General features: G+C 45.3%; 5 protein-coding genes across 5 annotated transcripts; 4 read left to right on the forward strand and 1 right to left on the reverse strand.

Annotated features, from left to right (window-relative positions):
- Positions 1-945: 945 nt before the first annotated feature.
- On the reverse strand, positions 946-1,977 carry METBIDRAFT_153548 (uncharacterized protein). The gene has a single exon (XM_018854590.1). The coding sequence runs from the start codon at positions 1,866-1,868 to the stop codon at positions 1,044-1,046; it is 825 nt and encodes a 274-aa protein (XP_018712937.1). The 5' UTR covers positions 1,869-1,977; the 3' UTR covers positions 946-1,043.
- A 3,107-nt stretch (positions 1,978-5,084) lies between these two features.
- METBIDRAFT_40396 (mitochondrial 54S ribosomal protein mL53) lies at positions 5,085-5,372 on the forward strand (the record flags this gene model as incomplete). Its single annotated transcript, XM_018857267.1, has 1 exon — positions 5,085-5,372. The coding sequence occupies one exon, from the start codon at positions 5,085-5,087 to the stop codon at positions 5,370-5,372; it is 288 nt and encodes a 95-aa protein (XP_018712938.1).
- Positions 5,373-6,215: 843 nt separating this feature from the next.
- ALK2 (Alk2p) lies at positions 6,216-8,495 on the forward strand. The gene has a single exon (XM_018855830.1). The coding sequence runs from the start codon at positions 6,335-6,337 to the stop codon at positions 8,024-8,026; it is 1,692 nt and encodes a 563-aa protein (XP_018712939.1). The 5' UTR covers positions 6,216-6,334; the 3' UTR covers positions 8,027-8,495.
- Positions 8,496-9,855: 1,360 nt separating this feature from the next.
- SDH2 (succinate dehydrogenase iron-sulfur protein subunit) lies at positions 9,856-10,638 on the forward strand (the record flags this gene model as incomplete). Its single annotated transcript, XM_018857214.1, has 1 exon — positions 9,856-10,638. The coding sequence occupies one exon, from the start codon at positions 9,856-9,858 to the stop codon at positions 10,636-10,638; it is 783 nt and encodes a 260-aa protein (XP_018712940.1).
- Positions 10,639-11,844: 1,206 nt separating this feature from the next.
- FDH1 (formate dehydrogenase (NAD+)) lies at positions 11,845-13,363 on the forward strand. The gene has a single exon (XM_018855831.1). The coding sequence runs from the start codon at positions 12,071-12,073 to the stop codon at positions 13,202-13,204; it is 1,134 nt and encodes a 377-aa protein (XP_018712941.1). The 5' UTR covers positions 11,845-12,070; the 3' UTR covers positions 13,205-13,363.
- Positions 13,364-13,652: the final 289 nt, after the last annotated feature.

Genomic DNA, 13,652 nt, shown 5'->3' on the forward strand with positions numbered 1-13,652 from the left:
AATAGCGCCTGGTGCGCCTAATTTCTCTGCAAGACAATAACAAAGAAATGATATTGGCTCATCTTTTTATTATAGTTAAAATTTGCGCGAGTGATATTTCGAAAGCCCCTTTTTCAGCTGTCCAAAAGTCCCAATAAGTACATGTAAGATTGCTCATCGAGAAGCCATTTAGCCCCGCAGTTCTGGAGACATTAATCGTCTAAAAATTGATGGAAAAGATTGTACCATCCTGTATGAAGTTCAAGAATACAATATAAACAAGGCGAGTATGTAAAGGACAAAAATCAAGCAAATTCCAAAACAAAAAACCCCTTTTGCTGGAGTCTTGTTGTCCTTGCAAGATAGGCAAGTACAACTTTTTTTTACCTCAGGGAATTAAACCTAAAAAGCACTATGCAGAGAATCCCATTCAAGCCGATAGCAGGCTGAAAGATAGAGAAACTATCAGCGGACAAGCCATCAAATTAACCTCACAGAAGACGCAATATCCCGCAAATACCAATCAGCATAAAAAAAGAGATAGCTGTAAAGTCTTTTGTTTCCAATGTGAAGTGGTTCGATTTGGAATATTTTCTATTTGAATCATAAAACTCAATAATAGAAACGGTAAGAATTGCACAGTTGGAACTGCCCCTGATATGATCTGCTGATAAGTGCTGACATGATGAATAATTTGATTTCATGATTTTCTTTATTGTCTCAATTGTGTTGCGGTTATCAGAAATATGAGCCTTGTGCTGTGAAGATGCAGCTCTCAGGCTCTTTGTAAGCACAAAGCCAATGCTACCAAGTGATGCAGAAGGAAATACTACTTGTACTGCTGGACTAAAAACTTTTGGTAAGAAACTAAAATATATGAAGCGGTTCTCGCCTTGTATCGTGCTATTATTCAGGTGGAGCAAATGGAATGAAGTCAAAATATTTTGAACAGACTAAGAAAAAATGCCTATTTGTATTATTCAAAAAATAAAATCTCGAAGAGACCTCAAAAAGATCAAAAGCCATACGAAAAATAAAAAGGTATAAGATATTGACAGTGTCTCTCACAAATTTAATGCAGCAAAGACAGACAGAGTCAATGAAACATTGGTGCCATTGGTTAACGCAACTAAGTGACTGAATACGTTGGTAACCAAGGTACTGAGTGCAGCCTCGACTTCCTCATCAGTGACATTACCCCTGGCTTCAACTGTTGTCTCTAAATTCCGCTTGAATAAAGAAAAGCCATTCTGGCTAAAAATTGAAGTGAAGTCTTCGTCAATGAAGTTAGCAAAGGTTTGACAATCAGTAAACATGTCGCCCAACAACTTCGATATTTCGCTAGCAACCCAGGATGAAATCGCTTCTGGGGATGTAGTAGTAGGTGAGGCAGTCTTTGTTGGAAGGGGAATATGAGTGGTAGTAGGTGAAACACTTTTTGTAGATCTGGTTTTGACTTCCGACGAAGTTTTAGTGACAGGACTGGCTCTTGTAGAAGAGGTGGGTTTTTTCACGGAACTCGTGGTTGTAGTGCAGTTCCCAAACTTGGGCCAGGTGGGCCAAAAAGGTACTGTTGGCATTGAGGGTTCCAATGAATTTAAGGCATTTAATGGTGGGTTCTGTTCCCACTGACCAGACTGTTGTTTATTGTAAGAGTGATCAGCTTTTCCAGAAACGCCGGAGCTTTCCTGGCCTGAGTTTCCTTGGCTTGAGTTTTCATGGCTTGAGTTTTCCGAATCCCTCGACAGCCCTGATGATTTTTGAACACCTTTTTCATCTTTTGAATTTGTTCTTTTCTCAACCCCGGCTTCGGAGGCAGCATCAGTAAACACTGCTGCTGCTGCTGCATACGAGGCAAGACCAAGGATGATAGTGGTGGATAATTTCATACTGAAACAAAACAGTGAGGAATGGGGAAAAGTTCTGGATCGTGGAGGACCAAAAATCTCGACGTAGTTATAAATTCAGACATGCTCTCCAATCTCTAGTTAAATACGCAGACCGGCATTTGATGTATAGAGCGATCTTTTGTTTGCATCCAAATCCCGGCATTTGCATACGCAATGTCATTTATATATGCAGGTGCTCCACATGAGCCCAAATGCGAAGGCCGTGTGGCTTGCCGAGAAGTCTGTCAAACCATTGCAAGTGCAGTATCCCCAATCAATAGTTGAAAAACACGAAGAAATTTTACCCAAATCCTCTTTTTTTGATCTCTGATTGCTCACTACATTTCATCAGCAGTATCTGATCTACCATTTGAGTCAGGCTGATCTTGCCCGTTACAGTTGTATTGCATGTTTTAATTAAACTTCAGGTGCCTGCAGGCATTGATCGTAGTGTTAAAAAATCGGGATAAAGTTGCCTGCGGTGAAATTTGTTCGATCAGCCAAGGACATTGATTTCGACCGGTCGGGACCTTTGCATCAATTTGATATCCATTTATCAAAAATCCTGAATGAACAAACGTAGCAAGACTTTGTAGAATAAACATTAAACAATTTTTTAAAAAAAATTTGGAATTGGAAAATCAGGCCTCGAGCTCTCAAAGTCCGATAAGACCGTTCAGGTTGCTATCATTGGGCGTCTTTTACGTAAGATATAGTCTTATTGATTTTGAAGCCTCTTTACGGGTAAACGTTCAAGGGAACGGGCTTCCTAGTTCGGATAATAGATCACCGATCTGGGTAAAAAACTGCAGATAAAAAGGTACTCTGGAATCATAACCCATTAGTTTGGCAACTATAAGAAGTTGGGAAGGGTATAACTTCACATCCGCAAAAACGTGGCTTATCCCAGATCAGACCATTTTGCAAAAGGCTTGGCCTAAAAAGACATTCTTCTAAATCTGTTGAAATACCCCTTCAATTTTGACTCTTCTAGTGCTATGACATTTCAGCTACTGGGTATTCACAATGGTTTATGATCAGCAGAAAGTGTGAATTACGAATGATCTCAAAATGTGCTTATGATCTCCTTGGATTTTGATCTTGGGGTTATTTTAGCGGCCTTCCACCACCAAAAAACTTACACTTATTATGAAGCTCCTATATGATTACTCCATTGTGCCACTAAGATTTTTTCTCCATTTTTTTGAAAACATTTTTTGCCCAGGCTATAAAAAATTGAATAATTTGAGAACAGATGATATATCAAAGAGCATGGATTGTTGAGATGGCTGTCCAAATTAGTAGACAAGAATGTCACGCAACCACAGTTGGGTTAAAATTTTCCTGTTTGCCGTTCCGGTATAATTTCTGAGTTTCTAAGCTATAGTCATTAAACATTCATTCTTGGAAATGGTCCCTGGAGTGGTCAGTGTATCTAAATGATACTCTGGCTTAATTTGGCTTTCTCGAGCCAACATATCAATGCAGGCTTACAACGCTAGCACGGGTAAATCACCGTCAGCGGGTAACAACAAATAGGAAATTAGATGTCCCTTTAGCTTGCAGGTGAAGAAATTACTTTAAAATTCGCAGGAAGTATAAATCTCTCTTGAACCGCTCGTATGATTCTCCAAGTTAGTTCGCGATCACGTGACATCGGTAGTCATTCGCTTCGACAATCGAACTGGCATGATGTTTTCAAGTCCTGTGATCTTCATAGTACTCGTTGTTCCAATTGATGAAGCTGAATTCTAGTTATAGATGTACTTCATCTGAATTACACCTGTTTCTGTGAAACACTTGTCTTAGTATCTATTCTTATTAAAAGGTATGAGTTATTAAAACACAGTTTTGAGACTTCCATAAATTAATAAGCCAGTTCCCCTGTGTTAGGGACTTCACGGGACATAGGGGTTACGTATTACTATTTGATAACTGGCTTTTCCAGAACTCTACAGGAGTTCTATCCCTCTTTTATATACTTCATCTAGAGGTCACGTGATATGAACCCCTGAAACCCGAGAGAATATTCAATGAGTTGTTCAAAATGATATTTTACGGTACTCACAATAATGGAAGTTCATTTATTCATATATGTGCTTACAGAGGTTCTCAGTTTCAAGCTGATACCAGGCTCTTACACTCTGCCTCAAATTTTGTTTTTTTTTTTGTTTAGCCGAATTTCTAAGAAACTTGAAAAAATTCTGAGTGGCTCTTATTGAACAGATTGTTGACCAGAGACAGCTTCATGAGTAAGGCTGACTGTTAATCTAATTCAGTCACCCGGAGAACTTGTCATGTCATTGAATAGTACATTCTATGCTTGGGTGGTTTGGAATGAAGGATAAGCGCGATGAGTCAATATTTATTGTAATATTCTATAAATTCATCTACTTAAATGGTATCTCGTTACATCAGTCAGATGGCCTGCTTTATTCAGTTGATCATCCCATCCAACTGCCCATATATCATGTATCAATGAAGCATATTTCAGAAATTCCTAAAACCTAAACATGGTGTTTTTATCAAATTTTATTTTTAGAGAATCAGCGTCAAACTCGTGTTTGTCTAAACATCGTCAGCATTGATGCTACTCAAAGACTTGGTAGGAGAAGGAGGACAATGTACTAGCTCTCCTACATCCGAAGAAAATTTGCTATGTCTAGGCAGGTGACCAACATTAAGCCGCCCAGCTTCTTGTAAAGCACAAATACTGGGTTTTATTCAGTTTTTACGCCTGCCACATTAGCTTCATTACAGACATTGAAAAAGTGGACTAACAAAGTATGAGTTTTACAACAGTTAGTGGTGAAAATGATCTTTCATTTCAATCATCAATGGAAATGCTAAAACAAAAACATCAAGTGCATCAGGCTCTGAGTACTCACCGTCTGACACGAAATTGAGACCATGCAAGTAGAATGGCTTTCTGGAGATTCCTCTCTTTATCGCGAATTTCTAAAAAGACTCACGTTTATGCATCAAAAAGGTTCTGAGTTTTCCACTCAGTAAAATGCCCTTACATAAAGAGTATATTCATTGAAAAGGTATAAAATTAAGTCTGAATGCCATCGCAAAACTTTTTTCAAAATTATGAAAACTGTGGTGTTCCCGGCTGATGAGTATTGTTATGGTGTACGGATGTTCGTGTGCCGATATTCTCAAGTGAAAAAAGCGATGTTCACGAGTCAATGTCTCCAATTCCGCTAAGCATCCATGATAACGAAATACTTCACGAAAGTGTCCGTCAAGTTCAATCCTTTCTCGGCTAGTGCCAAGCCTGTGCGTTTATTCCTTGCGAGAATCCCGGCCCAACAGAAAAGCGGATGTTCTGTGGACTTCAAAATTTTGGAAAACCCAGCTGATAAGGCCTTGGTAAAGGTGACGTTTAAGGACAAGCAATCGATGGAAATCGACCCCAAGAACTTGACATTCAAAGACTTGAGCTCACATTTTGACACACACTCCAGAAAATTGGCGCTCAAGGAAGCCCTTTCAAACTAGAGCGTGCACACACACTCTTCAGCATGTACATATAAGATAATACAATATTTCTCCCCGATATCGCGGCTATCGGGATGGAGCATATACTGAGCTACCTTTGAGTGTAAACTAGACTGACAAATTTTGTCTTTTGTGGGGGATCAAGAAACCTGGATTATTTCGTCCTTTTCTGCTTGATTGTGTATATTGGTGCCCTCACATCTACAAAGCGGGAGATAAGGATTGAATACTAAAAATGACTAAAGATAAAACAATAGTTCCGAAAGAATGCAAAAGCAATGGCCCATTTGTGTGTTCCCTTGATTACGTAGTACAAGTAAAACTATGCAATCTTAATACCGCTTTCGGTATAGTAAAGCGCCACTTATTGTTTCATAGAGAATAGTGTGCTTACAGAACCCCGGTGAGTATAATTCTGAAATTAGTGTTCTTTTAATTTTTTCTGGATATGGCTCTTCTTTGGCATGGTGCTAAAAATAGAGTACTGCAACTCTTATGATTTTCTGTATCGTGTTCAGAAATCTAGACTGAATCTAAGGAAGCTAGTGCTTCGAGCCAACACGACTCTTCATTGTCATGTATGCTGGCCTGAGTGAACAATTACACGCAGGGCCCAATAATTGGTACCACCATTAGAAAGCCTCGAAATCGAACATCTTAACGATACTGCTTGAAAATATTCTCATGTCTGTTTATGTTTCGGTCGGGCTTGAAATTTGAACAATGGTTATTTCGGAATGACTCTGATTAGTGAGACTTCAAATAATTGCGATATGCGCCTATGCATACACTCATTGAGCGGTTTTTAACAATAGGCGTTTACCTGCCATATTGAAACTTTATCCATTGTTGTTTCTGAATCGATGCTGCCCGCTACACCAATTCTTCTTTTTTTTCCACCTGGCAGTTCCCAAATCAAGGCCTATAAAGTCGATGTCTCAGCCTAGAATTCCATCAGAACTATGCTTTCAGAAATCCTTCTAAGCGTATACACTGAAATTCAAGGCCACCACCAGGCCCTTGTGTCTGTGGCTTTGTTGGTTTTTGTCGTGTACAATTTAATTGTCTATCCATTTTTTGTCTCCCCCCTAAGATATGTTCCAGGTCCGTACTTGCACAGAATCTCCCGGATTCCCTCGCTTCAAGCCCAGAGAAAATTCCAATGGGTCGGAAGAGTTCATGAACTCCACAAAAGATACGGGCCTGTTGTGATTCTTACTCCAACTTCAGTCAATTGCAATGGAGACCCCAATCACATCCAAAACATATATGTGAAGAACATGCCCAAGGGGCAGTTTTATGAGAGTTTTAGGTTTCATGGTGAAGTCAACATGTTTGCTGAGACCGATAATGCCAGACACCTAGCCTACAAGAAAATTGTGCTGGGGCTATACCTGAAATCTGCCATATTCAACCCCAAAAACACGACCAGAGACATTCTCGTTGGCAAGGTCCGGGAACTAGTACACCAAATATACAAGGCCTCAATACTTGGTCAGCAACCGGACTCAGTTGCCACTGTTTCCCCTTCGGTAGGTTTGGCTCACGAGAAGGACAAAAAGTCGGGTGTTGGCATCAACGTGCACTTACTATTTGCATCTTTAGCCATGGATGTTGTCGCAGCATTTGAGCTTGGCAAAGAAAACGGAACTAGTCTCCTTCTGGATTCCAAGCAGAGGCCGATAGTGGACCAGCTCAGGAAAATGTCGTCCATGGTGTTCTGGACCACAAGAATGCCACGGTTTTGGGCCTGGGCTGCCGGTTCTGCTATTCGCAATGCATGCACCGAGATCGAAAATTGGCAGGTGGCTCTTTACGAACGTGCCGAGAAACACACTTCCCAAAATGCTCCAGAAAGCAACCTCACCACACTAGAGACGTTCCGAAAAAGCGCACTCTCAACACTGAAGGCTTATTCCAACATAAGCGATAATCTCATTGCGGGCCATGATACCACGTCCACACAGTTGACATATATGTGCTACGAGCTTTCAAGACCGGTGCATCAGAAAATACAAGCCAGGCTTCGGGACGAGCTCATCCAAGCATTTGGATCCCCGAGTACGAAGGAAGCATACATCGAAGATTTGGAGCTCGTCGACCAGCTTCCATTTTTGGAAGCCTTGATGCAAGAGAATCTCCGGGTGCATTCTCCGCCCGGATCCCACTACAGAGTTACAGACAAATGTTACAGTGTGGACATAAAAGGCAAAACCGTCTCTATTCCACCCGGAACAGAGATTTCGTGCCAGCCATACCTGATGCATCGTGTGCCAGAAATATTTTCTGATCCAGACAATTGGTTGCCCGACAGATGGTTGCAAACAAGCAGTGAGTCGGCCGACGAATATAAAGCCAGAGTCAAGGAAATGCAACGTTACATGATGCCTTTTGGTCGAGGCGTGCGCATGTGTCTTGGAATGAACCTCGCTTTTATTGAGATCAAATTGGCATTGGCAAACATATACTGGCACTACGAGCTGGCGATATCCTCGGCTTGGTGTGACGTTACGCCCGCAGAGAAAAGCGGGGTCATCAAACTTGGCAAGCCGTTGCCAGGACTGAAAGATGACGAAAGTATGATGACAATGGAGGATGCGTACGTTTCACATCCATTTCACGATGAGTGCTGGCTCGAGTGGAGAGAATCGTGATCGGTATGATCTGTTTAAACAATGTTATCATCCTAAAACTCAGCAGCAACGAACGGCTTCTACGAACCACGGCTTGCCAAAGCTTTAATACAGTGTATTAAAAATGTCACTAAACTGATATGTGGGTTTATGTAGTTTGTGGCATCCTCCGGCTACTAACGATCATTGATTACTCTGATTGCCTCAGTATTTTTTCATCATGGAAGATCAATAAAGTTGTCGTTTTTCGACTATGAAAGATCAATTCCATTGATGTTTCATGGATAATGTTCCGAATCTATAGCAAAATATGCTCGCATGGAGGCTTTGCGGTACCCATTTAAAACGAATTTCACATCTCTTGGGCATTTAGAATTCGAAGGTTTAAGCGGAGTAGATCTGATCTTTTTTCATAGATCACCAGCTTGTTTTGAGCCATGTGTACCTTATTTAAAGAGTGCAACTTAGATTTATTCTGGGGTCGGAATATAATTATTCAGAAAAGTCATTTCACATTCATCAAGCCAGTCTTCGTGTCAAATCGAATGCTCAGATGAAATTCATCAATGTCCTAGGCCATGATGGCCATTTCTTAAGCTGTTTTCCAAACACAGCTTTAATTCTATTGCTTCGAATTCAAGATATCGTATAGTAGCATTGCATGCAGCTCACCGGTATTGTATATTCGTTTCTGTAGTTTAATACCAGATAATTGGATTTGAAGTCTGATGATACTCGTCTAATCTTTCATCACACCTCACAAACAGGAAGTCTTACTCGAAGTATTGGTTCTTCATAGTTATAGATTATCCAAGTTGGTCAATCACAAACAATGAAGACCTATTCAGCCAAAATTTTCAGCTGAGAATTTCTGAACCTTGCTCTGTGTTCGAAACTGAAGCACGAAGACATCGAAACTCATATCAATGACATCTTAAAGCTTTTATAACCAGGTTTAGTATTTGAGCATGGTGCATACAGCACTATAGCCATACCAAAACAAGAGGACGCGATGGATCCTGCCTCACGTGACTTACCCCAGATTTCGAAATATACCCCGGAAACAAATTGCAGCAATCGCTATATATGACAGCAGAGCGGGCCACAGCACTTTGCAAGTAGGAGCTCCAACAAGATGAAAAAGCCGCGAATCTTGCCCTCAAACCAAGCGTCATGTATATCTCAATTTCAAGATCAGCATCTGCTCACGCGATGCAAGACGCATCGCACCCGAGAAGCGCCGGGCCGCGTCACGTGACTAGCCCGAGGTGAGGTCACCGCAATTTGCCCACAAGTCATATCAGCATGTGGGCTTCAAATCCACAGGCTCGCGATCTGCAATGGCTAATTCCAATAGCTGGCTAGGCACTTAGAGGTGATATTGCACAGTTGCGGGAAAGGTGAAAACTAACTACGAATGAAGGTCCCTAGGTCATAGAACTGGCTCCTGGCTATATTTGTGATGGACACAAAGGCAAACAACCACACGCATATATCTTTGGACCCCATCCCAAATTTACAAGCAAATTCCTCCTCTTTTCTCGAAGCTTATTAGCTTGCCACCCGCAAGGTTTGCCTTCGGTCCGGGAGCAGCGCACCAGCACCACCATGGTCACGTGCCGCCTCAGAAATATCTGGGGTCAGCCAATCACCGCGCACGTAGATGGGAAGCTTTTGGTAATATCCTGCACACGCGGCTCCGCGCAGTGACAACTCCGGGTGCTGTTTGCCTGCCTTTCTTTTCCTCACTTAAAGCACGCATTTCCCTACCCCCTGTTTTTTCCTGGGATCCACTTCGTCTTAACCGCCACCTTTTTATTCTCTCTCCAATCCCCCTCACTTTATATCCGATGTTCAAATCCATGCTCCGCTCCGTGGCACGTGTGCCCGTGCTTCGTAGAAACTTGGCCACCAACGCCGAGCAAAGAATCAAGAAATTCCAGATTTACCGCTGGAACCCCGACACCCCTGAAGTCGAGCCCAAGATGCAGACCTACGAGGTGGACTTGAACCAATGTGGACCCATGGTTTTGGACGCCTTGTTGAAAATCAAAAACGAGCAGGACGCCACGTTGACGTTCAGAAGATCGTGTAGAGAGGGTATCTGTGGCTCGTGTGCCATGAACATTGGTGGCACCAACACGTTGGCATGTTTGTGCAGAATCGACACCAGCACGGCCAAGGACACCAAGATCTACCCATTGCCCCACATGTACATTGTGCGCGACCTTGTGCCCGACTTGACCCACTTCTACAAGCAATACAAGTCCATCCAGCCATACTTGCAGAGAGACACGCAGCCCGCCGACGGCAGGGAGAACCTCCAGAGCGTCGAGGACCGCGCCAAGTTGGACGGTCTCTACGAGTGCATTTTGTGTGCGTGCTGCTCGACCTCTTGCCCCTCCTACTGGTGGAACCAGCAGCAATACTTGGGCCCCGCGGTGTTGATGCAAGCTTACAGATGGTTGATTGACTCGCGAGACGAGGCCTCCAAGGTCAGAAGAGAGATGTTGCAGAACTCCATGTCCTTGTACAGATGCCACACCATCATGAACTGTTCGAGAACGTGCCCCAAGGGCTTGAACCCCGGCCTTGCCATTGCCGAGATCAAAAAGCAATTGGCCTTCGACTAGTTGCATCCCTCATCCTTTGTCATCCGGGGTGTCTTCCATTTCGCCAAGCACCCATTTTATTTAACCGGAACGCAACGACTGGACGATGTGCGACGTGCTGCCCGGCGCTCCTTTGTGGGCGCTGGACGGGGGTCTCATCAAACATTACATATTCATAGTTTCCATACTCGTTGCCTCAATCAACATCAGGTTCAATACATCAGTTTTCTAGGTACTTGTTGTGGGGCCTGACGACAGGCGTGCGAGCGCCCTGCACTGAAGTTAAGTAGTTCTGGCTGGAGGCGTTGCCATGGCCCGTGTAGTATAGTGAGCTGCATGGAGCTTGTTGCATCGGTCTGATTTTTGCGCGGGGCTGGAAACGCCTGTTTCTTGGTGACACCCACTGCAAAAGTAGATCGAGGAATGCCTGCTCGTCACGTGCCCTGGCCCATATCCTACGTGTATTTGAATGCGCCCGCCGGTTCCGACACGCGGGGTATAATAGGGGACGTTGGCCAGAGCTGCCAGAAATCAACACCCTTTCTAAAGAGCAGTGGAGTGCTATTAACAGCACGGACAAGTTGTATTGAAGGGCTTTGCAGAAGTCAACGACCTCGTAGAATTTAGCGGCCTTGCTGTGTGAATTGTAAATTATGTCATATGTATCCTTTCAATGTGAAAACCTCTGCACCAAACATGCAAAAGGAACCCGGTATTAAAAGCTTCTTCAAAAATCCAAAAGCCAGCAAAAACCGTCTTCTGGCCAAAAAGTGCTACGTTGACGGCAATGTCATCGGCCCGCCCCCTCCACTTTTTGGCTGCGACGGGACTTGTCGGAAGAGCATTAGTCAGACTTGCTCGCCACAGCAAGCAACAACTCAACCATGGATATCATGGCCCACCTCCACTAAATGCACGTGGCGCAGAAACGCCCACAAAGCGGCCCTTCCCAATCCAGAGGACCCAGAGACAAAGTCAGGCAGATATCATGCTCCCCAAAAGAATCCGTGGCCCCAACTGCTCATCATTAACTTGGCCTAGCAGAGTAGAGGGCAAGGTCACGCAGTCGAAATGCATGTTCCTGCGTCGAGAGAGCAAAGCGGAGTAGGCGGCCTGCACGCAGCCCGCGCGCCGTGCGCCGTGCAGCAGCAGCTGCCGGGTGCGGGCTGCGAAATGCCCCGGTTTGACAGAGCCTAAAGCCTCGCAAATCTGGGGTAGCAGGCACTCTTCTCCGTGCACCACAGGCGGTTCCGGAAAAACGCCAAAAATGCCTCGCATAAGCAAAACAAATGCCTCGACGCCTCGCACACACCCAAACACCCGCGCTTGCCCTGGCCTATAAAAGCGCGGGCCGTGCCACGTTTCTTCACGTCCAGCCTCCATCTTCTTGCTCGCCCTTTCCGTCGAGCCTACACTAAACCCCGAATCTGCCCCTACAAACCCGCCTGTCGCCATGCCAAAACCAACCGTGTTGCTTGTTCTCTACGAGGGCGCCCACCACGCGCGCCAGGAGCCCAAGCTTCTTGGGTGCATTGAAAACGAGCTCGGCATCCGCGACTTCGTGGAGCTGAACGGCTACGACTTGGTGTGCACCACGTCCAAAGACCCCATTGGCGGCTCGGAAGTGGACCGGCTCTTGGCCAGCGCCGAGATCGTCATCACCACCCCGTTCTACCCCGCGTACATCTCGCGGGAGCGCATCGAGCAGGCGCCCAACTTGAGATTGTGCATCACCGCCGGCGTGGGCTCGGATCACGTGGACTTGGCCGCCGCCAACGAGCACAAACTCACCGTGGCCGAGGTCACGGGGTCCAACGTGCAGTCCGTGGCGGAGCACGTGATGATGACCATCTTGGACTTGGTCCGCAACTTCGTGCCGGCGCACGAGCAGGCCATGCAGGGCGGCTGGGACATTGCCGCCGTCGCCAAGGACACCTACGATTTGGAGGGCAAGGTGGTGGCCACCGTGGGCGCGGGCCGCATTGGCTACCGCGTCTTGGAACGCTTGGTGGCCTTCAACCCGAAGAAGCTCTTGTACTTCGACTACCAGGACTTGCCGCGGGCGGCCGTGGACAAGCTCAATGCCGCGTCCGAGTTGTTCAACGGCCACGGCGACATTGTGCAGCGCGTCGAGAAGCTTGAGGACATGCTTGCGCAAGCCGACGTGGTGACCATCAACTGCCCCTTGCACGAGGGCTCCAAGGGCTTGTTCAACAAGGAGCTCATCAGCCACATGAAGGACGGTGCGTGGTTGGTCAACACGGCCCGTGGCGCCATCTGCGTGGAGCAGGACGTGGCGGACGCCGTCAGCCTGGGCAAGCTCCGGGGCTATGGGGGAGACGTATGGTACCCCCAGCCGGCGCCCGACAGCCACCCTTGGAGATCGTTTAGAAACAAGTATGGCGGGGGCAATGCCATGACGCCTCACGTGAGCGGCACCTCCATCGACGCCCAGGCCCGCTACGCGGCGGGCACCAGGGATATTTTGGAGAGCTACTTCTCGAAGAAGTTTGACTACCGTGCCCAGGACTTGATTGTGATTGACGGCAAGTACGCTACGCGGGCCTACGGAGCCGAGAACAAGTAGGCTTTCTGGGAAGTAGCTTTGGTGGAGGCAGCTTTTGAAGGAAGCGGTCTCTTTTAAATGTGGCTACTACATAGATGAATGCAATGCACGAAGCCTGTGTTGGGCTCGTGGCAAGTATATGCTTTTTTTTTTGGTAGATTCATCTGATTAAAGGGGCAAAACTATATGAGTAATATATATAAAAAACCTTTAAACAGCTCCCAGCTAAGTACCATGAGTCGAAACTCGACCCGTCCCCTTCCGTTGATCACGGCCTGGACGGTCCTCTTGGCACGTATCTGTTTACGTATTAGAGATTACTTCATCGACTTCTAGGATTGGTCTCCTGTAGTAGTCGCTTCAACTCAGATGGTTGTAGCGGTCTTCCTGCGACTCGCCACGCCTTCTGGTGTAAACCTTGAAAATCGTGGTGACTAACCAATTTGATTTTGTTACTCGACACGGGACA

The sequence above is a fragment of the Metschnikowia bicuspidata genome (assembly GCF_001664035.1).
Source record: "Metschnikowia bicuspidata var. bicuspidata NRRL YB-4993 chromosome Unknown METBIscaffold_2, whole genome shotgun sequence".
NCBI classification, from domain to species: Eukaryota; Fungi; Ascomycota; class Pichiomycetes; order Serinales; family Metschnikowiaceae; genus Metschnikowia; species Metschnikowia bicuspidata.